Source organism: Caloenas nicobarica, chromosome 1 (assembly GCF_036013445.1).
Source record: "Caloenas nicobarica isolate bCalNic1 chromosome 1, bCalNic1.hap1, whole genome shotgun sequence".
Lineage (NCBI taxonomy): Eukaryota > Metazoa > Chordata > Aves > Columbiformes > Columbidae > Caloenas > Caloenas nicobarica.
In genome coordinates, this window is record NC_088245.1 from 45,699,683 (window position 1) to 45,726,146 (window position 26,464).

At 37.2% G+C, this 26,464-nt stretch overlaps 1 protein-coding gene across 2 annotated transcripts; it reads right to left on the bottom strand.

The window, feature by feature from the left end:
- Window positions 1–26,464, bottom strand: NEDD1 (NEDD1 gamma-tubulin ring complex targeting factor). Of its 2 annotated transcripts, XR_010606386.1 has the most exons (16): window positions 26,363–26,441; window positions 25,100–25,243; window positions 23,135–23,229; window positions 21,551–21,667; window positions 20,118–20,258; window positions 12,734–12,963; window positions 11,500–11,701; window positions 10,359–10,545; window positions 7,528–7,659; window positions 7,277–7,324; window positions 6,564–6,787; window positions 5,675–5,828; window positions 5,234–5,390; window positions 2,950–3,016; window positions 2,658–2,720; window positions 2,182–2,247 (listed from the first exon to the last, which is right to left on the bottom strand). XR_010606386.1 is itself a non-coding variant. In XM_065637846.1 (15 exons), exons 2-15 carry the CDS (start codon window positions 25,233–25,235, stop codon window positions 2,143–2,145), a joined length of 1,995 nt encoding a protein of 664 aa, XP_065493918.1. In that variant the 5' UTR covers window positions 25,236–25,243; window positions 26,363–26,464; the 3' UTR covers window positions 1–2,142. The 2 variants fall into 2 exon arrangements, 1 of the variants encoding a protein (XP_065493918.1); XM_065637846.1 differs by lacking the exon at window positions 2,658–2,720 and having other exon boundaries at window positions 1–2,247; window positions 26,363–26,464.

Genomic DNA, 26,464 nt, shown 5'->3' on the forward strand with positions numbered 1-26,464 from the left:
TTTTTTTTCTCAAAAAGGTTAAAGCAACCTTTATTTTAACATACAAATCAGATTTGTGTACAAGGCAAACCATGCCACTATAGGCATATTGGGTCTCCACACAGCACGTGTACCCACTTGTGCTACAGTAATCCTGAGACATGGAAAAAAAGCCCTAAAAATCTTAAAAATAAAGGCCAAAATGTGTCCTTTTAATCACTCTTGCTATAATCACCTCCATTTGGGAATTAAGAAAAACATTATACAGTTCTGAGTCAAGAAAACAAATTATCTACAAGCCAGATACCCAAGACACCTGTCTGATTCCCTGCTGTCATCTGGGTATAATAGCAAGAGCACTTAGGGAACCAATGAAGAAGATGTAAATATGCAAGGTTACTTCATTAACACTGCAAAGCATGTAGAAGAATGGCAAGATATTTTTGCTACCTTCAACTACTATTGTCTTCATAAACTGTGCGTCCAATGTGTTGAGCATACACATCCTATGAACTTTTACAAAATTCTTGACATTGTGTGTTAAGTTACTAAAAAAATAATTAATTTACTTTCCTCCCTCTCACCATGAAGTTATACATGATATAGAAGTATTTTTAAAAGCTTACAAAAGCAGCAGAACTGCAGACATTTGAAGTCCTGTCCCTAATATTAAAGGCTACTTGAACACCCTCATTTTGCTACAAGATTGTATTTGTCGTTAACTGATGTGAAAAAAAGGAATAGTCTCTTTTTAAAAAAAGTTAGAGAAAAGGTATAGATATAGGCGTTTTTTTAGTTTTACAACATATAAAAATAAGTTATACTACATAGTATGGTTTTCTTGTATAGTAGAAGAGTGCCATCAAGGATTTAAACACTAGATATTGTAACTAGTTAACTCACCATGTTGTCAGACTTCCCTTGTTTGATTGTGTGAAAAGAAACAACCAAATGAGAAAATTAAGAAGCCTCCAGAACAATTTAAATAGCAAGAAGCACTTGTAGAAGTCTTCCAGTGAAATTTTTAATTTAAAATTTTAATTTTATTTTTAATTTAAAGTTGCCATTTTAATTTAATCTCTTGCCACAACTCCCATGAACTTCAGCAGAGTCAGGACTTCATACTGAGCTTCATTTCAGAAATGTTTACACACTAGTGTGATATCATTATGCTACTGAAGTAACGATTTCTCTTTCATGTTTATGTTAATCATACAACTAAGACACTAGCTAGATTTGGTATGCAGCTATCTCAAAAAGGCTGCAATGATACTAATCCAAAAAGATTCAAACCAATACAACTGCTCAATATTAAGTGTTGTCCACTATGAATGAAAAGGGGGTGGGGAGGGGGCAAAAAATGCTCGAGTCAAGGACTGAAAGACTGCATTTACACAGTGCTACATTATTCATGGCTGGATATAAAGTCTAAAGTTGCATTCAAATTGGACAAGCTATGACAATATTCAAATAAATGTAAATAAAAAGAGCTCTAGTTTCATAGCTAAAGTTGTAACAAAAATATCATTGTGCAGTTGAAGTAGCATTTGCAACATCAAAGTTCACAGCAGACAAGCACAAATTTCAGACTTACAAATATAATAAGATCACGGCACTGAATCTGGGAACATTTTCAAGCTCTCGTTTTACTCAGAATAGAAGAGTTGCCAACTGAATAAAGTTAACTGAATGCTGTACTTTTCAGCTCTTTATAAACAAGGCTCCGCATCATGTAGATGAGCTTTCTCCCCTTTTTCTCCAAGAAAAATATCAGAAAGGCAAGCTATAATGATTGTTTCTGACCGCAGTAGATAGAAAAGTAGTTATATCAAAAAATTCTTACAGAAAAGGCATCTGTCCTGGTTTGATTTTGTTTACAAAAAGGCACTTCACATATTGCTAAAACTCTGATAATGTACTTATCCTTTTCAGTTTTGTTAGAAGGATGTATTTCAAGGTGGTTAGCAGGACTACGCAAACATTCTTTATACAGTGTTTATCTGCTACAAATTTTATAATTATGCATAGTATCTTAGACCATTAATACAGAAGAAAAGATTAATGTTCAAAATAATAGCAGGTCTTCGTACAATACTTCAGTAATGATGGATGATCTGTCACAAGCCTGTAGTGAGTTCATGCTAATAAAATTGGCAAAATCTCTCAGAAGTGAGTCCTCAGTCTTTTGTTTTCCTCTCGTAGTCTCTCAATTTCAGCTACTAAGCTTTCATTTACAGAATATCTTTCAAGTAAAGCTTGCATTTCATTCTAGAGAAAAGAAAAGAAGCCCAATCAGCAGCTATGAAGTTAATTATTCCAGTTTTAGACTACCCGTTTTCATATCCCTTTTGAAAATTAAATAACCTAGATAATACTGTTTTTAAAAACTTTTCAAAAGAAAAGTAAGACTTCTTTTTTTATCCTGACATACAGTATTTTGATCATTAATACATTAGTGAATATTTTATCAAAGGATATTTTGCACTTCTTCAGGATTAGAATCTACTAATGCAGGTTCCGTTAAAATGTTCAGTATCAAGACAAGGTCTTTTTAATGCAGATCAAAAGAACAAAGATTCATAAAAAGGTGAAGTTAAAGAACACAGAATACAGTTCTGTATGCATGCGCTACCTGTAAGTGAAGCTTTCTATTTGAATTCCATCTATCTCCTCCTTACCCCAGCTCTCGGTCCTTTCCAAAGGAAAGTTGCATTTGTTTCCCTTTTGTCTTTTTATAACTCCTGAAATACGGAATTCATGAGACCTACCCAATGCAAACCTTCCCTTTATTTAGCAAGCATAAACCAGTTTAACAGATTCCAGTTCATAGTTTCACCCTCCTTCCCATCCAGTCCTCCCTTTATTGCTCTTAATAAGCAAAATTGATTTTCAGTTTTGAGAAAAGATGTTGGACATGCCTTGGTATTACTAAAAACTGAATTTATTTCTCCACATGCTCTTTGTACATACCATCTGCATATGAAACTGCTTGATCATCTCCACTTGCAAATTCACAATATCTCGATGACACGCTTCTCTGGGGGAAAAATTTCAAAAGGACAATACTTAGTTTTACTTAGGAAGCACTAATTCTCTCCAATCCTCAGCACACAGAACTCCACACTTCCTCACCTTCACAACACTGTGAAACATGAGTCTAAAAACCTTTAAGCCATGAAATGTACTCCTCTACCGTTTATTTTCTGGAATACTTTGTTATGACATTGACTTCCATAATGACCATTTTCCAGTGTACAGAAAGACTTAGGATCTTTATTGTTTAGAAATATACAAATATGTGGTGACAGAGAATTTTTTTTTGCTTGCAAGCTGTAAACGTCTCTCATTTTTACCATTCAAAGCTGATTTTCAATCCCTTGATCACAAGTATCACAGAGAAATATATTTACCTGCAACTGAAGATACAGCTTTTCAGTACATCACTTTCAGCACTCTTTTGTAAGAGGGCCCAAAACATCAACTGTGACAAATGACACATCTTCCAACCCACAGAATGCTCCAGGTCAGTCTACATAAGAAGCGTTGTTCAGGAATTAATATGAATTTGTCAATTCATGGACAACTCTTCCACACTGTAAGAACCTAGTTTGGAAATACCCTCTGAACACTACACTAATAACAAGTGTTCCAGATGCTGAGGAAGAACAAGAACAGCTCACAAAAAAGCAGGTGAGCTCATACGCTCTTCCTGACCAGCGCATCACAGTGCAGTTGTCTGAGACCAAATACTGTGCGATGGGTATATTTCTTATGTAGACACACACAAAGACCTTGTTTCATTCTCCTTTCCTAAACCATATAGCAAACCCAAAGAGAAGATATTCTTTACTTTCTATTTCTACAGCTTATTGTGCTTCAGAACTCCTATGGGAGACAAACAATCTTCTTTGGGTGTATCGAGTACAGATGCCAGCCAGCATCTTAGAAACCCAAAGATGTTGGTCATTTCCCAAACACAGAAAGTTCAAGAAACAAGCAGCTTTTTGGAACCAAATGAGTTATTTATTCCTCCTGGTCCTTTCTAAGGTCCTTGTTTTTTACCCCATTACTTGAAGACAAATGAGTTTTAGGCAAGTGTGATAAAATTCCTTTCCTCAGATTCCAGAGTGTGAAAGGTATTCATATTAATGAGAAGCTTGCAATGGCTCCCTTCCCCCAGCCACTCCAGAAGTGTGGGTCAGAAGAGAAACAATATCTCTGAGGCTCCAGATCTCAGATACTGGAAGCACAAGACTGACAGGCGTACCTTCCAACACTGGGATGCCTGAACACAGACTTGAAAGAAAAACATCTGTGATCCATAGACTGCATTTTAAGTCATGTGAAAGTTACGGTTCTTAATCAGATGTGTGATTATCCCCAGAAAATCCCAGGGGAGTTTTACTATACTATGTTTTTATTTAAAGACATTTAATAACATTCCATGTGTTTTTTCTGTTGGCAGATCCAGAACAGCCGTAGCACAGGGATCTACTAAGCTAGTTTTGCGTTGCTTTTTGTCATCAAGACAGCGATACTTCCCCTGCCCAGCAATCTTTTTCCCCTCCACCATCTCAGCCAATCTATTTCATCTTAAACATGGGTTGGAAAGCAATCCCCTACATAGAATTCTCTCAACTGCTTCATCTCCTTCAAACTCCACTCTGAATCCATGTTAATTTGACTTACTACTTCCCTGACAAGTGGAACTTTAGTTAGGTATCTGCAAACACAAAGTAATCCGACATCGATCATCATTTACACCACAGACATTATTTTCATGTAAAGCTTCACCAGTAGAAATACACACAGTATTTTACCTCATACATGCCAAGCTAACAACAATCAAAGCCAATACAAGTCAACTGTCTAGACTTAACTCTCCACAATGCCAACATTAAGAGAAATTTCTCCTCCTGGGACAGCGGATGAGCGGGGTGGGGGGGAAGAAATCAGCACAAGGCTTCACAAAAGCAGTAAGGACCTCATTATGCAGATAAATTTACCAGCTGAGAAGTATTCAAACACTCATTCTGAAAACGTTAGCAAAGCCATGCATTAACAGCCCTCAGAGACAGCCTAACTAGTCATCAGAGCTACTAAAAACAAAGTTTCATACCTAGATTTCCAAGATTAGTGCTATTAATGGTGTCATTTTCTAGTACAAGTAGAAATTTGTTGAAGTAGATGCCAAAACATCTTACTAAGAAAACATGTCATTGAAAAGAAAAATGTTCTGCAGGAACACCAGTACCTGAAGTCATCCATTGTTTCTTGTATCATATTCTGAATGAAGTTTATTTGGATTGATGTCAGAGGTGCACTTGGTCTGCTGCTCTCAATGGTTTCGACTATTTTTTCTGACAGTGAACTTGCAACTCCAGCAGTGACAGGTGATGTTATCTTTGGACCTTAGTAATTAAACAAACATTTTCAAAAAGAGTCAGTGTAATGGGGAGGATTTTTTGTCTTGAGCCTTGTCAATATTTTATCTCAAATATTTCTCAGTAAAAAAAATAAATTAGACTTAGAACGACTCTTTTCAGGGACAACTAGAGATGTTCTAGGAGAGCTAACTGGATTTACAGAAGAATCAAGATCAGATGTTCTATTTCAGTGCTAAGGCCATTTAATCAGGTTTCACATCAGCTCACAATCAACCATGCCTAAAACTGAGCCAAAATGATCAACTTACTTGTTGAGGTAGTACCATTTACTGGTAGATCATATGCAGGATGGGCCTGAATATTCTTCAATAGTCTCTCATTTGTATCAGGAGCCTTTACAGCAGTGGATGGTGGAGAACTTAAAGTTACAGATTCTGCACTTGATGAGCTCGATTTTGAAAGCTGACAATAAAAATAATTATTAAAAAAAAAAGAATATGAACTCTACTTGTTATAATTATCTAATTGTGCCTGAAGACTAAGTTTTCAGGAACACACCTTCGATCATGTTTGCTTTTAGGAATCTGCTCACAAATATATGTTTTTCATTTTCTAGCAAGACATCTTAAAAATGGATTGCTAAAATATTCAAAATTGCCTCAAGTGTGCACACACAGAAAGGAATGAAAAAGCCAGAGGACTCACATCAAACATTACGTGGCAAAGTTATAAACATAATTCCTAGCAAACCCGAACTTCTCAAAAGCAATAAAGGCATTGAGGGTCTCTGCAGAAGCATATCAAAGACACCTCAAGAAGGAAGAAGAGGGAGATGGAGAACAGGGAAAGAAGAGGGTGGAATTGACCTAGTATACAACCACCAATCACGCTGGTGCAACCAACTGATGATCATTCTTGATTTTCTAGAAAAATCAAAATATTTCTCAGGCTGACCCGGTTTTGTTTCATGCAAACTTTTGTAACCTGAGCTTATTTAAGAGAAACATACATTTATCTTGCATTGCTGAAGGCCAACACACTTAAAACTGCACAACGCTATACAGGCTTGTGTCAATAGCGTGACCAGAGTTGCAAAATAAGATTAGATGGGACACTGCTAAGGATTTTTCCTTCAAGTAGCAGTATTCTATCAAGCTTCTAAAACAACGTGTCATAACAAGAATTAGTATAGCATACCTGCTTTAGGACTTCTTTAGATTCTTGCTTTCCAAGATTCATTTTCCTAGTGTCAGTCTCTAGATGTCCTTCCTCTTCTTTAACTGGAGATCCCACAAGTGCGTGTAATGGGCTGGACCGTATCCCCTGTGCACTACTGCCCACAGGGTTTCTTTTTACTGGTAAGGCAGTGGTGAACTGTGGGAGAAAATCCAAACCCAGAAGGTAGGACTGGAAATCCAGAGCTAAAATGAGAAGTGAAGGTTGAAACACACAGGGCAAAAAACAAACACACACACCCCAAATCAAAACCACAATTAAAATGCCTGCACAGCTACACAAATGAACAACAACAACAAACAACAAAAAACACACCACACAAACCACAAACAAAACCCCACCAAAAATGCACCCCATAAAAAACAAATCCTTAAATCACACTTATGCTGTCACTGTCCTTATGAAAGTAATACAAGCATGAAAATCCTCTACATATCATTATAAATTCCACAAAGGAAAAGCAAAATCACTTTAGGACCATATTCTTTATTTCCTGCTACCATGTTGTGTCTTGGCACCTCAACATGTTAGACAATTTCCAGAAGAGTTTGTTTCAGTGTCTACTTTCATAGTTTGTTTATTTTCAATGGCATGACAAAATTAGTGTGTAAGAACTACGCAGGCCTCCAAAGGCCTACCACTGACAAAGAAAAACATACTGAAATTATGTTTACCGTCTCCTTTTCCTTGAGGATCTTCATTTGCTTTACTTGCGATAATATCTACAAAATACCAGAACACAAACAAAGTGTTTATTAAATGAAACCTACATCAAGTTCATAATCAGTTCATCTCAGCATCAAGTTCATAATCAAAACCAAGTTAAAATATAAGTAGGTGCAGCAGTAGGTAACACACAGATGTCAACACACCATGCTATATACAGATGAATGATGCTTCACAAATTTCAGTATTAGAAACTTACCATCTCTGACTGGAGAAAACACATCTCCAAAACTACTCCGACTCAAATCATCAGCACTATTTAAAGTAGCACTTTTCCCATGATCTGTTTCTTTAGATGGAATCACATCCAAGCTGCAACTATGGGGAAAGCCTTAAAAGGGCAATAACATTGTTAGTAATTTATGTTTTCCAAAAATAATATATTATCCCCAAACAATCTCACAGCAAGCACGATGCCTGGTAAGCCCAGCAAGCACTCTGGAATCTTCTACAGTTAGAGGGTCAACGTTATCATCCTCATTTGTGCCATAATCACAGGTGAATAACTAAAAGCTAAGTTACTTATTAACAAAAATAAGATACAGTTGGATTCCTTTCCTCTTTTTAAAAAAGACAGTTGTTAAACCAGAGAATGCACTCGTTTTCAGAAAAATCTACATGAGCGATGCAGCAAATTTACAATGTATCAGGTGAAACGAACACTAGTGAATGCATCTTCTGCTAAGAAGGTGACCACATTCAGATGATCAAAATTTACATTTATTCTACAAGATGAGAAATCTGCTTTGCTCTAGCCATTAGGCATTTTAAGGGTATTTCTATGAAAGATCTATTTTAAAGCTTATCTGATGTTAGGATAGTCTCTACTTGTTTCTAATATTAGGAAATCAGTTACAGACAAAAGAAACTTGTTCTTCAACCTTTCCACACTCCACCCTCAAGCCCCATCCCTGGCCCAATCCAGGAGATAAAAGTTCTCTTTTGTATGCATAGTAGCAGGGACAGTTGTCTGCAGAATGGAAGCGTATCCTGAGTCCAAAAAAAACCCCAGTAAGTATTCAAAGCACAGTTTTAGATGAGGAATCCATGGAGAAGTGAACTGAACTGCTAAGATAACCACCTAAATAACTTTCAAAATTTAGTATGTTTGAAAACCAGATCAAGCCTGTAAGGAAGCCGCTACTGCACCCTCACTGATCCCCTAATTCTAAAAGTGCCTAGATTTTGCTAGTGTGAGTTAAGATCTATGCAAAGTACACTAGTGTCATGGAATACATACATCTCCTATACATACAATAGCTTTATTTAAAAAAAGAAACAAACCATCATTCATAAAACCTGTAACTACCTCTCAATGTGTGATTACTTGTTCAAGTGATGCAAATGTGACTGGGTGGATGACTACAATTACTGATGTCTAAGTATTTACATAAAATGGAATTTGAGTCAAGTTTCAGATTTCACTTCTAAATGTATTAATATATCTTTAGGAGTGCAAAACGTGATATATCAGTTGTGACACACACATAGGATTGCACTTGCTAATTAAGTAAATACTTGGTGCACTGAGTCCAACTAGAGGCGCAGTACCAACCTGTGCCAGGATCTACAGAGGATCTACACGGAAAAAGCATAATATAAAAGAGGGCAAAATGTCTTGTATATTTTTACAAATTCCCAGTAATCTAAATGTAGGAAGTACCTAAACCAGAGGCCTAATATTAAATAGAAGTTTACGGGAAACCAGATCAAAGTGCATCCAAACTGCTTATCACATTCTGGATTTGTTTATACTTTGGTACTTCAAAATATCTGTGACAAAAAGCCCCAGGACATTTATAAGCTATATGAACAGGTGGGGTTTTTTTGTTTGTTTTAAATATGCCATCAGACCACTTTGCTAAATGCCCCAATTTCTCCAAAGTTAAAGCCTATAATCAGGGTCTAGAAGAGCTTCCCCAGAACAAATGCAGTTTGTGGTCTCTCAGCCATTCCCATTTTTAACTTAAAGACCATTCCTTCTGAAGCATTCAGAGGTCTTTACCTCTAAAGTGAACATTCAGTTTAATGAAAAAATATTTATTTTACTTGGTAAACCTTTATTTTCTTAAAACATTTTTTTATTATGAACAGTCCTATTTAAGGGGTAACAGCCACTACATCATCAAATAAAGATAATAAATCATATATTTTAACTAAAATAAAATTTTCCACACCATTCAGTAACGTTGATTAGTGACACTTCTTGCATATATAGGAAGCATTCTACTTCACCTTGTACTTCACTGCATACCCAAGGGAGGTCATTAATACACATCCCTAAGGACCGCAGTGGCTATTGCCTAATTACTGTTGCTAAATGTATTTCTCCTTATTTAAAAAGGGAGGGGAAAAGTGCTGTTACATTAAAATGAACTGAGGACTTTTTTCAAGAATCAAACCAACAGTGTTAGCTATTTGACCGTATTTTGAGAACTCTTCAATTAAATAAAATTTTAAGAATACATTTCACACACTGACAGAATTTTAGAATAATGCTGAGAATTCTTATGAAGAACTTGTTAATTTCAGAAGCATAAATAGCAAGTACGGTTATACAACTAATCGTACTTGCAACTATATTTAACATCTTTCCTATCATGTGATATTGGAATCATGCCTCATACAAAAAAAAAAAAAAAAAAAAGGTTCAGTTCTCACTTGGGTTTTTGGCCTAGGGTTTTTTTTTTTTCCTGTGGTTGGTTTGGTTGGTCATGTTTTTGGTTTCCTTTTGGTTGGTTGGTTTTTTAGGTGAGGTCTGTTACTCCTGTTTATTAACAGAATTACAAACCATTAGCTCTACATTCCATACAGACATTGTGTCAGAAAACACACCACGTATACAAGGATAATCTACACGTCAGAATGCAAAAGACCATCCCTGGAGATGCTCAAAAGACACATAGATGAGGTTCTTAGAGACATGGTTTAGAGGTAGATTTAGCAGTGCTGAGTTAATGGTTGGACTCGATGATCTTAAAGGTCTTTTCTGACCAAAACAATTCTATGATTCTATGAAGATGACGCTACCTGTTTTCTCTTGAATAACCTCTCCTCCCTTATTCTCATTTGGCAATGTCAGATGAGGTGAAACTGTTGCCGATGCTTGAGAGGCAACATTTTTTATGCCAATATTTTGAATTCCTCCAGGATTACTACCAGCTTTGACTTCTGCTTTTTTGGATACAGGTTTATTTGAAGAACCTGTAAGGTTAGACTGAAGAAAAAAGTAGAAGAAATTAAGAGAAGTTATATATTTTTACTTTTAGCTGAAGGAATAATGCCAATATTCTTTCTGTTTCAAAATACTAAAAAAATTCAGTTCAAGTTGCAAAGGTTGCCTAGGAGATATGACTTCACAAATACAAAAAAAAACCCCAACAAACTTAACTTCAAAGAACATGTGAAACACCTGCATTATATGAATACCGTGTGGACCTGCAAAAGAATAGCAACAGAATTTAAAGTAACAATGAAGTGACCTGGCATAAGCTATTAATAATTTTGATCCTAGGCATAGGAAAAACAAGAGATTACATTATTAGGGACTCCAAACAGTAAAGGAATAGTCAATTATAGCAGCAAGTGTGCTGGAAGAAGAAGAAAGTCTCAGAGCAGTAAAGAATCCACTTCAAAGGTTGCCTCCATCTCCACTGAATTGATGCATGAATTTTCTGGACAGAGTAGAGCTTAATTAAGTCTTGGAAGAACCTCATAAGACTTCTCTATTATTTAATCAACTTCTACACTGTTCATATGTGTCTGCAAAAGACCATATATGAGACCATGAAAAATACCTCAAGATAGGCAGCTGTGTCTCTTCCCCTTAAGCAGACGGGCCATGACAGACCCTTCGGCTACTGCCTACAAATGAATCTAAGCCACCACAAACTGAGCTGCAACGACAGCATATTCACACCGGGAAATTTAAGACTGAAGTTTTATTCATTTCTACACTGAGGCTAGAGGTGGGGGGAAATCCACATTAAAACCCCCCAAAATAGCACTTAAGACTGTGCAGTTTATAATTTCTATGTTGGTATGAACCACTTCTGTTGGCATCTACAATGTTTCGAAATAAAATGCTAACTTTTTTTTTTTATAGAACTTAAACTTATGCTTTGCTTTCACTAATCTGCATATTGAGCAATTAAAATGAAAGGTTTTTTACCTTGGAAAAAGTGCTACTGAACTGAAGACGTATGCATTTCACACAGCCTTTGTGAGCAATAACTGTTTTCACTGGTGATGTCAATTGTCTTAAGTCATACTGGCAGATTTTTCCTCGGGAACATCCTATAGCCAAAGTAGTTCCATCAGGCATGAAGTCTACTGTTGTCAGAGGAAAATCAGCTACTATTGTTGTCAGTAATCTTCAAACAGGAGAAAGGACAGGATAAAGAAGCTTTTAGAGTTCAAAAGTTAGACTATTCAGAACAGAGTACCTAAAAAAAATATATATAAAACCTTTCATAATTCAGCTACGGGTCTGTAGTTCCACTTCTCTGGTGCCAAGTAAATTCAGTGAATTATCTTAGAGAACAGCGGATTAGGTTAGTGAAATCCCTTAGAAAACAGTGGATTAGGTTTATATTAAGTGCTCATGCTTAACAAATTAAAGACTGCATATACACCCCAAAATATTTCACCAGGAGAGGATCAAAATGCCTTCATAACAGCAGTTGTGACACGTAAATTATTTACTGGTATCATTTCCAGCAGCAATCATACCACATATATCTTCTAACTTCCCCAGCCCATCAACTCTAACCGACCCCCACCTCTAGGAAGAACTTCAGGTCTCACGTTTGCACTCTACTGCACCCTCTCCAAACTAAAGCCAGACTCCTGCTTTTCTTCAGCTGCAGTGAAAGTACCACCCACGCTAGAACCAAAATTCTATGAAACCACTTGCCATCCTACCCTCCTACTACACGGCCCCGTAATTCCTGCTTTTTCAGCCAATGCCCTCCCACATTTAAGGCTCACTATCTTTGCAGCTCTGTGCATGTTACCACAGTTATGTCTTGTACCCTGAACTAGAAAAGCAGCCAAGCCAAAGCTCAGGTGGGTGCAGGGCCTCACAGAAGCTACTTGTCCTGTATCAACAAGCAAAGCCCATATACAAGCACTTGGGAGGGGTCATTTGTCTGTAGCACCTCAGTCAGTTCCTATCTGCCTTGGGTTTTTCTGGTTGTTTGCTTGGGGGTTTTGTTTGTTTTGTTTTAAATAAAAAAAGCGAAAAGGACTATGGAGGAGGTTATCCAGCAGTGATACGCCAACCACTTCAACTGCTCTCAACGTGGTCTGAATTAAGTATTTCATGTTACCATTCAACATGCTTTTTCAGCTTATAAAAACCAAATAAAGATCCTATAAAAATCAAAGGTCTTTAATATACTTACTTTTTACTTGAAGTGTCATAGAGAATAATTCTTTTATCCAAACCTACAGTTACAAGCAGCAGCTTATTGACTGGAGAAAAGCAGATTTCTGAAGCTGGTGCTTTATGAGTGTTTTCAAAATTGTGATATGGGTTCTGGCTATTTACATCCCACAGAGTTACATTGCCACTGTCAGAAACACTGCCCAGCAAGGATTTCTTAAAGGATGAATATTTCAAGTGTCGGATAGGCTGTAAAACAGACATAAAAAATGAACCACAATACCACTATTAAACACCACATTAAATTATTTTATAAACATGCAAACACATTAGGAATACAGTTCTTACATTAAGTTAAAGTAGTTTACAAAAGCTGGCCACTCTGAAAAAAATAGTAATAGTAATAATGATAAAATGTTCATTTGGCATTACAATGTCATTTTTGCGTGTGAGCCGATCAGCAAAATGAAGAACAAGGGGAGATAGGGGGAAATAAACAAAACTTCTGGAAAAGTTTATTGATTTTTCAGCATATCATGCCATCATACACACTATCAAAAAAAACCCACCACAAAACAACACACCACAAACCACCACACAGAAAACCCACCAACCACTACATCTAAAATTAAATGAGTAGAAAGCTACATTATTTCATCAATTGGTCTCCTGCCAAGAATGTTAAACTTAAATCCCCTCCACTGATTTCAAGTACTTGGACATAAGCGAATTTGATATGACACAGACTACAGAATTAATGCAATTATGTAGGTCCTGCATAAGAACAGACTTCACCCTGTGAGCCAGGACCACAGAAGAGGATAACATGGCCGGTTTATCGCACACAGCCCTGCTGTCACAGAACCATGTAATACAAGAACTTAAATTACCTTTCAGAAGCAGGTAAGTATTTTGTTTCCACCACATTGTTTCAAAGGATCTTTCAGATAATAAAAAAAGCCACCACACCATCTTTCAGGCTTTATTTTGATATAAACGGTAAGTGAGACTCCATCCCCAAAGACTGTGTTTTTGTTACCATCACAGTCTCTTTGCAACACTCAGTTTGAATCTTTCTTGAACATGGACAACTAAAATCCCACAGGATCCTCAAAACATTTTGCTACTACCTTTACAAAGGCTGTAACACTTCCTCCGTTTTGTACTGTAAATACTTGTCCTGACACATCCTACACTGCAATTACCTTTTTGTGATCCAATCTGTTTTGGTTGCTCATTACCATTTCATGATCAAGAAACCCAAGTCCTCCTTTCCCTTCAGAATTTTCAAATCCTAGCCTAATACGAAAAGCCTCAGTTGTAACCTGAGTCTGGTAGCTTCATTTCTATACTGCCACAGTTGTTCTCATGTCTATTATTTTAATCATTTTTAGATACTATCAAAATCCTCTCTCGTTCGGGCAATACCTTCCAACTTTGTCTCATCGTAGCTCTACTCCTCATATCATAACCACTACTGAAAATATTAAACAACCTTATATATCAATAAACCAAGCAAGTATTTTTCTTTTAATATTACCTACTGTCTTCTTTCTTACAGCCAGTTTCTTACCCATCCTCAAGTCCTTTCTAAAGCTCCATCCTCTCTAACATTTTCTCATAAGACACTGAATCAAGTGCTTTACTCAAGTCCAGACAGATAAAAGCCTGAAAACGCATTTATCTGAAAATGCTCTCAAAAAACTCTTATATTATTCTAGTATAATCCATATCACAATGCACTCTACTGGATTTTGTCCTGTTTCTCTCTTTAACTCCATTTTAATGGAGATATTTGTTGGTTCGTATGCTTCCAACATAATTTCTAGCCCTTGTATTGCATGTCTTGCTGGACACCTAATTGCTCCACAAAGTGTCATATCCTCAACTGCATATCCAAATATGACAGAAGATGACTGTTAATAATCAATACGGTCCTCTACTGGGCATGATGGAGGCATTTTTATCAGCATTTTTCTCTTTATTTATATTAAAAAAAAGAAATATTGAGAAACTCGGGAACAGCAGCTTCAATTATGTGCATGATCTACATGGGAAACATGTGCGTCCCTCACAGTTCTCTCACTTCTTCACCTCAAATACCTTCCTTACTGCCCTGGCATCTGCTCTTGTTCTGTTTTCTCCCTCCTCTGTCCTCCTGCACACCAAGATTACTCTCTTCTAGCTCTCCTCAAACCTCCCTTGCTATCCTACCAAGTCTCCCATTTTCTTCTTGCGTTTTTCCCTCAAATCTCACAAGCCCAAGGCGAGTTCTTCATTTTGTTTTTATATACATATTAATATCTTCCCCATATTACCTCTGTTCCCCACTTCTCATTGAAGTCATAGTGTTTCCTCAGAGCAACTTCACAGTTTAATTTCAGGATTTCAGGCTGCTAATGAAGGAGGTGCAAGGTGTTGGGAAGCTCCTACTCACTCCTCCCTTTCACTGAATTAGGTTAGCAACAAACTTCACTTGCAATAATGCAATTGCTCCAGACGACTCAAGGAACAGAGGCACTTAAATCCATGCACGCTTCTATGAGACAGTCTGATGCATCATATTGGCATCCCTGACAGTCTGAGTTTCAAATTCTTGCCCAAACAGCTGGAGGCATGAAAGAACGTCATTTCTGAAAGGCTGCTAGACAAGACAAAACTAAAAAATTTCTCCTCCCAGTAGTGAGTCACTTAATTTGAAGTTTTCTGGAAAAAAAAAAAAAAACAACACAAAAACAACCAAAAAAACCCCCACAACCCACACAAAAAAACCACACCACTTTATCTGAGAAACATCTGGGTGAAAAAATATAGCTTTAAGCTTAGCACAGTTAAAAACAGCAGACAACCAAGCCTCATATGGGGAAGCATCAAGTATTAAGATGCAGGTGGTCAAAGCACATCACTTACAACAAGTCTTAGCTACATTTTCCTCATTTCCCACCCATAATCAAAGCAAATTAGAAACTGTATTTTAGAATGAGAATAGGTTTCATGAAGTAGCATTCTGTCTTTAACTTTAAAATATTGACTAAATTCTGCATGAATTTTGTAACACCATGAATGTAACAACATGCTATTGAGTGCTCACTGGAGTGCAGTTAACACACACACAAGCACTATAAAAACTGACAAGTATATACAGAAAAAAATATCTTTTTTGTGACCCAGTGCTGCAAAGGAATGGGACTCCTTGTACAGGAGGAGATGAACTACTACACTTGATCAGATATCTGAGCTATTTAGTCCTACACCGTATGTAGGAAAGTGTTTTGATACTGGAGTTCTGAAAAAGGTAAAAAGGAACCCTCCCCATCCACCACAGGAGACAGATCCAGGATAATCTAATGCTCAGCGTAAGTCTTCCAATTTGTTAAAACAAAAACTTTTATCCTTTATATTAGCTTTCTATTAGTTACTTTTCCAGTGTTCTCCCTCTGATTACATTTATTGCCAAAGAGGATGCTAAAATCAAAAATCATTATCATCAACTGTGTTTTCAAAGAGGAAATGTTAACTTTTATGTCACAGAATTTAACATTGTTGTTTAACTGTGTATCCTTTTATGTTAAGTGTTATTTGAGAAGTCTTTTCTCTTTACTTGACTTCTTCCCTACTTCTAATCCCTCTGTACCTCTGCCAGTCCTAATTCTGTAAACTTTTTTGAGCTGTCACACACACTATTCTAGATCAGATTCTATCACCTATTTTTTTATTTCAATGCATGTTTACTTTATTTATTATACTTTCTAATGTTTTTGCCTACCTTATTGACAAGAAACTAACACATAGTTAGTCTTCACCAAATAGTCTTTAAAGAAATACTAATTTTTCCTTGTCATGATGAAGGCACACAGAACTTTAGTACACTCCTAGTCAAGTTTTTCCCAAAGAAGCTGAACGTTATTTGTCACCTCCTGTCCCTTTTTGTAAATTACGGTTTAGCAACAAGAGCTCTGTTACTCGGATTTTGAACACTCAGCCCAGCTGAAAATAACTGCGATACAGTTCCTTGGCTTTTGTACTACCAGTGATAGGAATCCCAAGCCTAAAATGGGAATAAAAAAAAGTTCAGATTACTTTTTCATCCACAGAATCAAATGGCAAAAGGCGTTGGACATGTTTCATTGGGGAAAATGTGACTAGGCAAGCTTAAGTATCTTACCTGAATTGGATCTGGAGGGAAATTTTATATACTTGCTTTATTTTAAGTCAGCATAGCTGTTCACTAGGCGAAACTCAAATATGCTTAAGTAAACGCCTGAATAGGAGTTGGAAGGGGTCATGAGTTTTCTAATGATTTCAGTCACTAATACAAAAATAATTTCAAGATTATTAGGTATGATGCAACTATTTGGAAAGAGTCATGCTTTGGAACTAATCTGTCAAGACTGGAAAAAAAAAAAGGCAGGAAATACGAAGCAAGTTTCACTACATCTTAGTAACAACAGGTCCTTATGATCTCTGGAAATTCTGCACACACAGGACTACCAGAAACATGTTTAGTGTGAGGTGCTGAACCCACAAAGAGAAAATTAAGTTCTCTTTGGAGCATTTTACCAGTCAGTATAGCATAAAAAGCCATATATATCTTTTTGCCTTATCTGTGCTTGGAGTAGATTTTCCATAGAAAATAAAAGTATGTTTCAACTTTAAGCTTCACAGTAAGGCAGGCAAACAAGGAACAGAGCACTTCGGAAAATGGTTGGTCCATTGCTAAGACAGACTCGTTACACTCAGGGTTTTTCACTGCCAGAGAAACAGTGGAAGGCTCAAAACTAAACCAAAAGTAGTCTAGCATCATTGATTACCTTGTTTAAAGACAGCAGTTTCTTAATCTCCTTTACACCTTAGCAAGCCTTATAAGTGAGAAGGCGGATGTAAACACAGCCGACAGTCTTCAACTTCTAAAGCTGTTTCACTGTATGGAGTAACCAGAACTCATCACACTTCCTTACAAACCAGCCAGCTGTTCAAACAACCAAACTAAATCCTGTTGCTAGGAAAATAGCACCAGGCAATGAAGACTTGAACAAACATTATGTTTCAAAACAAACCTTAATTCATCCTCACAACAGCAAGCAGATAAGAATCGTGTAGGCTAAATGAATACCAACAGCAAAGACAAATTATGGGATCTGCAAACAACCCTGTGCAAGAACTCAACTCTAATAAAGCACAAAGGTGTTTCTAAATCAAAATCAATTAATAGAATATAGGCTGATACTCATATGAAAGGAAAATTGTTTAAAGCCACAGAGAGCACTGCAACCTTGGGCTATTCTACTACTTGTGAAGTCTATACAATATCAGAAATTAACTGGCAAGGAAACTACATTCCATCACGATGAATCAAAGAAAGACAAGGTAAATGTTATAAGGTTAGTTTGACCTCACATTCCTCAGTTGTAAAAAAGTTACTAGGGAGTGTTGACCCCTTACTAAGTCAGACAGCCAGTGCCAGGATCAAGCAGGACAACACACAGTGCATCTATTCAAGCTTACTCTTGGAAAACTGGGCCCCTAAACTATAAATCAAGTAAAGGTTTTTTAAATTTAACAGCATTACATCTTCAGATATTTGCTTCACTGTACAATTAATCCTGCAATTCTCTACAAGTACCAATTAAAACCCAAAACCAAAAATAAAGCTATTTTTGCACCTAAGAGCAAAGATAATTTTTAGGATATAAAGTAAGCTGATAAACTGGGACATCCAAGTAGCCATCCCATTACACAATTATAGCTTGACTCCATTTAAATTAAGGCTGCAATCAAATAACTGCCCCCCATTTAGAAAATGTTAAAGGCCCTTCAGAAAGTGAATAGTAGCTCTGTTCTAACAATTACTTTGATTTAACACTTCAAATATCTTTATCCATCTTAAAGGTCACTTGGTTTTGCAGCAGGCCTCTTGATTTTATCTGCCAAAATAGCTATTCACTGCATCACTTATTCCTAATCACTTTTGGGTGGAAAGAGTTGAATATATCAAACAGGTTGATGCAAATTATCCTCATAAGAGGACTCATCTTCCAATTAACTTGCAACATAGTGCCCACTCTGGGTATTCACCTCAGCTGTGTAATCCAGCCACGGATATCCCTGTAGGTCCTGCCTCACATCCACATTTTTCATAAGATCATAACAATCAAACCAGAAAAAATGATCTGACTATATAGATGGATTTCTAAGACCAAACCAAGTATGAAGTACAATTTTGCTTCACTATAAGTATGAGACTATGGTGATGGATCAAAGACACTGCAGCACCTAAGAGCAGAGATAGTTTGAATTTAATAGAGATTTTTCAACAAAAAGTGTACCACAATTCCCGTGATGCTATAAAGTTGTAATAGATTCTTCAACAAGTTACATTGTTCATGCCAGACAGGAGAAAAATTTAACTTCACACTCTATCTACAATCTAGGACTGAATAAAGCTGTTGCAGTAACAGAAAATGAGTAAGTCACAACTTCAGGATTCCTTGTGACATTTAAGGTCAGGTTTACAACCAAAGCAATGTTTCTGCACCCCCTAGGCAGCTCTTACCTCTGTAAAAAATGTCTCAGTAAACAAATAAAAGAATCCTCAAAACACAAACACTTGGCTGTGCCCAAGACAACATTCACACTAAGAACATACCCTGGAACTTCTGATGGGACAACACAGCACATTTACTACTGCAGATGTCTTTACATCAAGGGAATTCCCCTAATGATACCCACTAATTCTCCAGTATCTTTCAAGTCTGCAAAAAGGAATTACAGTAGAAACCCTTACCAAGGCCCTTAAGTAGTAGTACACATGCTTTGTGTTTGTCTTTTGCCCAGTTTTCCTTCAAACTAGTTATCCAAAAATCTCACCTAAACACCTAAGTGGGTAATTAAAATCTCATTGCTTTTCTCTTTGAGAAGCTGTAGAATTTTAATCTCCAGATTAAATAAATTTATTATTTCCAAATGCAGGCTTATATTCACCCCTACTGTACAGATGGCTCTGTTCAGTTGTAAATCTGATTACTTTGCATAAATCAGAGCCCAGACTATGTCGTCTTTGTTCTTTGCAACAACACGCACTGAGTCGTGCATTGAAATTCTGCTTTGGTTTACAAAGCTGACTGGTTTTTGTTCAGCTCTTGAGGAATTAGCGTCTACAAAGTAAAATGTGCTGTAACCTGTATATAAGTAAAGGTACTTGAGAAATTTGTATTTCAATGTTACTTATTATTTAAGACTAGAATACACACAATAGTCTGTTTGTCCCTTTCTGTAAGTGTACTCCTAATAAATAAAATGAAACAGACTAACAAAACTTGAAAGCTCTTGATACATACTTGCAATTTCTAAAGACTGTAAATTCAAGCTTCATACCTGAAAGGAACTTAATACTGATAGCCTACCTGACGGCTGCTGTGACCAAAGGGAGTACTTGATAAATTGGTGGTAATGCTGTGTAGGATGATTTCACCACTCAAAGATCCAGAAGCGATGTAGCAATCATTCCAATTATATGTAACACAAGTGACTTCATCTTTATGATCCTGTGGAGGAGAGAGGTTAGACGGAGAGGGCTGAAGACATTCAGGATAATCCTTCCTAATCTGTGCTTTTGGAGAAAAGGTTCAGCTTGATTTTTTTTTTCTAATCATTTGTAACGTTTAAAAATATTATTTAAGAGTTATTATTTAATATCTCAGAAAACAGCAGCAGAACATACTGAAGATCAGCCATTATATTTTAACCACTGTTTTCAGAACACTGTTTTAATAAATTAATAAATATGATGCTCTAATTATATACAATATTTTAATAAGACAACCATAGAGATATGTACAAGTGTCACTAATGTTATTTTAAGAGAAAAATCTTCCAGAAATCAGTGATACTTGAATATGCTTTCTGTTCATCTGATGTACTACTGCCAGCTTCCCCTTCTGTCACTTTCAGTATTAACACATTTATTTATCAAATAGCTTTTCAGTATTTGTAATGATGACATGTTTACTAAACATACAGGGGAAGACAATCAAGTACTTCTATCCCAGAAAGAATAAAAAGATATTTAAAGTATTGTATTAGCTACTTAGTAGTTTTGTTTCAAATTGCCCCTTTAAAAGCCCAAGAAAAAAGAATAAATCAAAGCTAAAGCACTATAGTCTCTTTAACAGCCGTCCTAAGAGAGGGCAAACCATCTACTGAAGGCATCATGGAAATAAAATAGATCATCCTAAATTCTGTGCATCATAACAGTGTTTCAGAAAATTCATACTGGATCAGTTAGAAGAAGACAATCATGTTCTGGTTTTGCATAACATTAGTTCTACTACAGTATTCTACAAATACAAAAGCATTTTCTTGTTTGATGTATCAGAAACAGCAATTATCTGAAATGCTGCCCTGGGAAAAAAAATCCCCATCAGAGAACATCAATACAAATTCACAAAATAAGATGCCTATTCTGAAAATTTAAACATACATTGTTACAGAATTGTACTCTGAAGACATCAAGTTAAGTATACTTGTTAAATTAAGTTTGCTATTTACAACACATAAATAACAAACTTGAACAAGACACATCCATGTGCTAGCTCCTATTTGTGAACTTGATCCTACAAATACATGACTTAGAGAAAGTATATATATATATTAAAAGTGTGTGTATATATATATATAAAAAAAGTGTATATATATATATATATATAGTGTGTGTGTGTATATATATATATATATTTTTTTTTTTTTTTTTTTTTTTTTTTTTTTTTTTTTTTTACACACAGTGGGCAGCAAAACCTGGAAGTCGTGAAAGCTACAGTTCTTCCCGAGTCACACTTACCTTAATGCTACGGTAAACCTTTCTGGATTTCAGATCCCAGATATTAACTGTGTTATCAAGGCCTCCACTCACAATATATGAAGAACTAGAATTCAAGCTCACACATGTCTGTTTTGCCTGATGGAGAAGGGAAAAAAAAAACCCCATATGTTAAAGATAATTAAGGGATTTATTCAAATCTACTTAGAAGCATATTCATATGTGTTTCCATCTCCAGTAACACTAACAGTCCCACTGACCAACTGAACTATTGGTACGCCATAGACATTTCCCATCAAACAGCACTTAAAATCCAGATGCGTTTAATATACTTTGAGTTTTAAATACTTTAATTAATAAACTCAAATGGCCACGCTTTCCCATTCCCATTTCAAATTTTTTTAGCACCTTTTCCTTCATTATGCATTTTCCCTTTAAATTCTAGCTCTCTAAATTGTAATCATAGGCTTCTGTTCAGGTTCTGAGTTTTAAAAAGAATATGCTAAGTTTAGGAAAAAACTCCTTAAAAGAAAATCAAAAAGTTGTCTGAGTCATGTACTTCACATTCCCTAAACATTACACAGAATATTATAGCAGCAAAGCTCATAATTCGATAAAGTGATTCTTTTTAAAATAATCACTCAAGTACCAGCTTTCGAAAAAAAATGTCAATCTTAATGATAGTCCTACGCTGAGGACAAATTATTATTCAGTTCTGTCATGTTGAAAATTCAGTTTTAAGTTCCTGAGATTTGAATTAAGGAAAAACAAGTCCATCCAATTATTGACATGGTAAAACTGGAAATCACTGCACTAGCTATACATCGGATTTAGTGAAATCTCCAGGACAAACACTCCACCTTTGAAAGCATTTGCTTCAGCAACCTAAAAGCCCAGTTTGAACACCTCTTCAGAAAATTTCCAGTCCAAATTAGCATTACAATACCTATCCAAGGAGAATAATTAGAATGGTTTACAATAGTAGCAAGTCATTCAAGCAACCATGTCAAGAGACTCTTCTAAAACGAAGTCCAGCTTTCTGAGGAGTTTATAGCTTGCATTTAACAGGGAAAAAAAAAAAAACCACAACACAAACCACACCATAACAGAAGTTCTCCTATTTTACATATTTTCAGAAATTTCTAGCGCACATACACTCTGAGAACAACCTTTATGTAGACTCTTATGTTTTCCAATGTACAGGAATGCAGAATACTGGCAATTCAAGTTGGAAATGGAAAATGAAGTTCAAACTTGAGCTCTGTTCTGTCACCTACCCATTAGATCAAGGTTGCACCACTGTGCCTTGGGCTGTCACACTGAGGCTCAGCAGCCAAATTCCCCCAGCAGGAAGCCATCAGCATCAGATGCCAATATAACCGCATTTGTATTTTCTTACTGGTAGAACTATTTTAGAAGCACTATTCTCTCCACTCATTATATGCATTTAACTATATAGGCAAAGAAATGTCTTTACATACGTGTCACAACTCTACCAATACTAAAATTAAATTGATCCAAATACGCAAAACAGATGTGATCCAAACAGTACACAAGGTGAAGTGGGAAAAAAAACAAAACAGTAATGGCATTATTCATACTTACTCCTTCAGCAATTTCAAAGAGTGGAACAGGTTTGCTTTTACAGCTTGAAACAACTATTTTATCACCAGCAGCAGAAGCAGTGACCAGGTATCTATCTTAGTCACAGGTTATGGACCATAATTGTGTTACACTGGTGATTAATAAAAGCAACAGTAAGCTTTCCTTACTGAACAGAAGACAGATTGGCTAAACAGCCTAAAGTCCTGTACTTTGAAGGGACCTAGAAATAGAAACATAAGGCTATTTTCCAAGTTTTCATTAAGAAGCTCTTGCATTAACTACAGCCCCTGCTTCCCGACACAAGGCAGAGCAATTTCTTTCAGAGAGAAGAGCAGATATTATAATATCTGGCAGATATTATTTAAGAGTTCTTTACCGCTAAGGCAGCTTATCTGGTCTCCAATTTTGTTTCCCCACCACCCCCAAGTAAGAGCCCCATTTATCACTACAGTTCAAAGAAATACCCGTTGCTGTGAGCAGACTAGGGATTTAAAGAACAGTCTTGTTCATGACAAACGTTAAACAACTTTACCGTATAGTTTCTAGAGTCTATGAACATTTGCCAATTTCTCCCTCTCTGTACTAAGAAAAACAAAACGCCAAAAGGAACTTTTATAACACTAAGTACCCCAAAGTAGTAAAAAAACCCTTCAATATAGAGATACAGAGCAGGTCAACTGCCTCTGCACCCCCACCAAATTGGATAATCCTTTAGATCCCTGTTCTGTATGCCTTCAGGCCAATGCCCATTGTGATTTTATATTTGCTTATTTAAGAACACGGGTTAATTGGCTGGATTTAACACCAAAGACCTGGGAGGCAGATTAGTTCTGGCTATCTCTTTCATTATTTTAAGGCACCATTTTAGCTTACAGAATTATGCAGAACCAAAACCAATAGTTTACCCCTAAGAAATTATCCACCGTTCAAAACCATATAGAGTAAGACACTTCATTGTTCCAGTTTTGGGGGCGAAGAGGAGACTAGGCAGAAGAAAGCATGACAATACAGTCTGTATCTAAAGTTTACTAAACAACATATGTGTATATATACAAAAATACATCTACGCATCAATTTCTCTGCAAGCTCCACAGCTAAAACATTCACTATTGCTTTGTTTTTTCTCATACAGCCACTTATTTGCAGACTTAGAGGGCACTCAGAACTTGCAAGACTTAGTTGTTCTGTGCCAGCATCCTGTCCTTCTTTTCCATCAAGATCAGACATGATCACCTTTTTCCTGTGACAGCCATATGAGCTGTTCACCTGGCAGTCCGCTGTTTCCACGGAATTTCTCATATATTCACCTAACACGTGGCACCTCACATAACGGGCCTCCAAGACAGAGGTGAAAAGTCTTAATAGGCCAGATCCATTTTCATGCATAAGTCACCACCATTCAATGGATATTTTCTTATACATCCAACACATTTATGCTTCCTCTCTAAATGCTGCAAACAGCGCAAAGAAAACCCATGCCTACAAAGTAAGAGGTAAGTGCACACTATCAAAGACTATCAGAATCACTGAGAAGGTGTTCGAGGAAAACAAACAAAATCTTTCATTACCATTTTCCTCTCTACACTATGTATAGAATTTTACTACACTAGCAATTGCTTTGTTAAACCTTAGCAGCAAATTAAGCACTGCCTAGAAAGTGAATATTGTAATCAACTATTAAAGAAACAAATGAGTAATCTTTACAGTTGGTAGGCAATTCAAGCATATCATAATCATTAAATAAGTGTTAGCCTCCTAAAGGACGAGAAACTTTAGAAGCATTTAGCAGCATGAGCTTATTTTGTAAATCACTTCAACACAGAGAACCACAACATACACAAATCTTTCTATGGAAGACTTCAAAACTGCATCAGGCCTGATTTACAGACATTTCAATTAAAACAAAACAAAACCTGAAATTTTGCAGAACACCCACAAAACTATGGCTGAAACTGTAAAGGATACTATTGCTGGCCCAGCATAGCGAGCTGACTGGATGTGGGGGTACGTGTGGGTTGAACTGCTCCACCACGGTTAGAGACGAGGAATCCCATATTTTAACATCATCTCCTGATGAAGCAAAACGTATGCTTTCTTGCATGGCTGCACCTGTTTTGCAAAAATAAATTTTAAAAAGAAATATATATTTATATATATATAAAAGTTTACAACAGGCAACTTCACAAGTCAAAACTAATTTCATCTATACCATTTAATACTGTTTTATTGAAAAATGGGACATTTATTTGGAGAGTTACATGCTTAGTACCATTTGGCTGAATATACTACTGAAAGCAGCAGACACTCCGCACTCTTGTTACTAGAATCCCTGCAGGAAATGTGTGCTTGCCTTTTCACAAGGAAAAGCCATCAAGAGATCTAAATCGAAAGACTAAAACGATGCTTGTATCTCCGCAGAGTTTACAGCCGCCTAAGAGAATATCGGGAGTATTTCAAGGACCCGTTTCCCACCAGTAGATGGAGATAGACCAGCGAGAATCAAGCCGACTGTTGCACGGAAAGGCTGGAAGTTTGGACCTAAAGGACTCGTTTCGGCGTTCATCTCACCACCCTAAAGGAGACACCCGAGAATCCTTTAAACTAAACCTTTAACAGTAGAATACGATGAGAGAATCACTTTTCAAGGCAGCTTACACAACATTAAAAAAAAGCCACCACCAATTTGTTTTGACTGGCACCGCGTTAAGAGTTAAAGCCAGCCCAACCGATTCCAGGTTTGCAAAGTCTATTCTCGGCTTTTTACTCTGAGTAACTTTAAACTAGCAACAAGCACGGATTCAAGAGGGAAGCCTTTGCTTCGTCTGAAAGCATAACCCCCCTTTAGCCAAAACGTTCCGGGACGCTCCTGCACAGCTTTAGGCCACTGATTCTCACGGCCTGGCTGGTTAAGAGCTGCGGGACGCTGACAGCGTTAGTCAGGAACCTCAAGCTCCACAACCGTCCTCCTCGGCCGCTGCCCGAGGCACCAGCCCGCGGAGCTGCTCCCCGCACTCCCCCTCCCGCCTCGCACGGGGCTCCTCTCCCCGCTCCGCACCTCCAGCCCCGGAGGCCGCGGGACGAGCCGCTCGGCGCTCCCGCGGCACCGCCACCGCCCAGCCCCGGGCCCGCTCCCGCCAGAGCGGGGCCCCGCTGCGGGCCACCCCCACGCTCCGCGCTCTCCCCACGGCCCGTCGGAACGCTCATCTCCCCCGCGCCGCCACTGCCCACCTGGCAGGGCGGGCCCCGGCCCGAGCCCCAGCCCCTTTCCCTCCCGGCGCCTCCTCGGGGATCGGGCCCGGCAACAGGCGCCGGCCGCCCCGATTGGCTCCG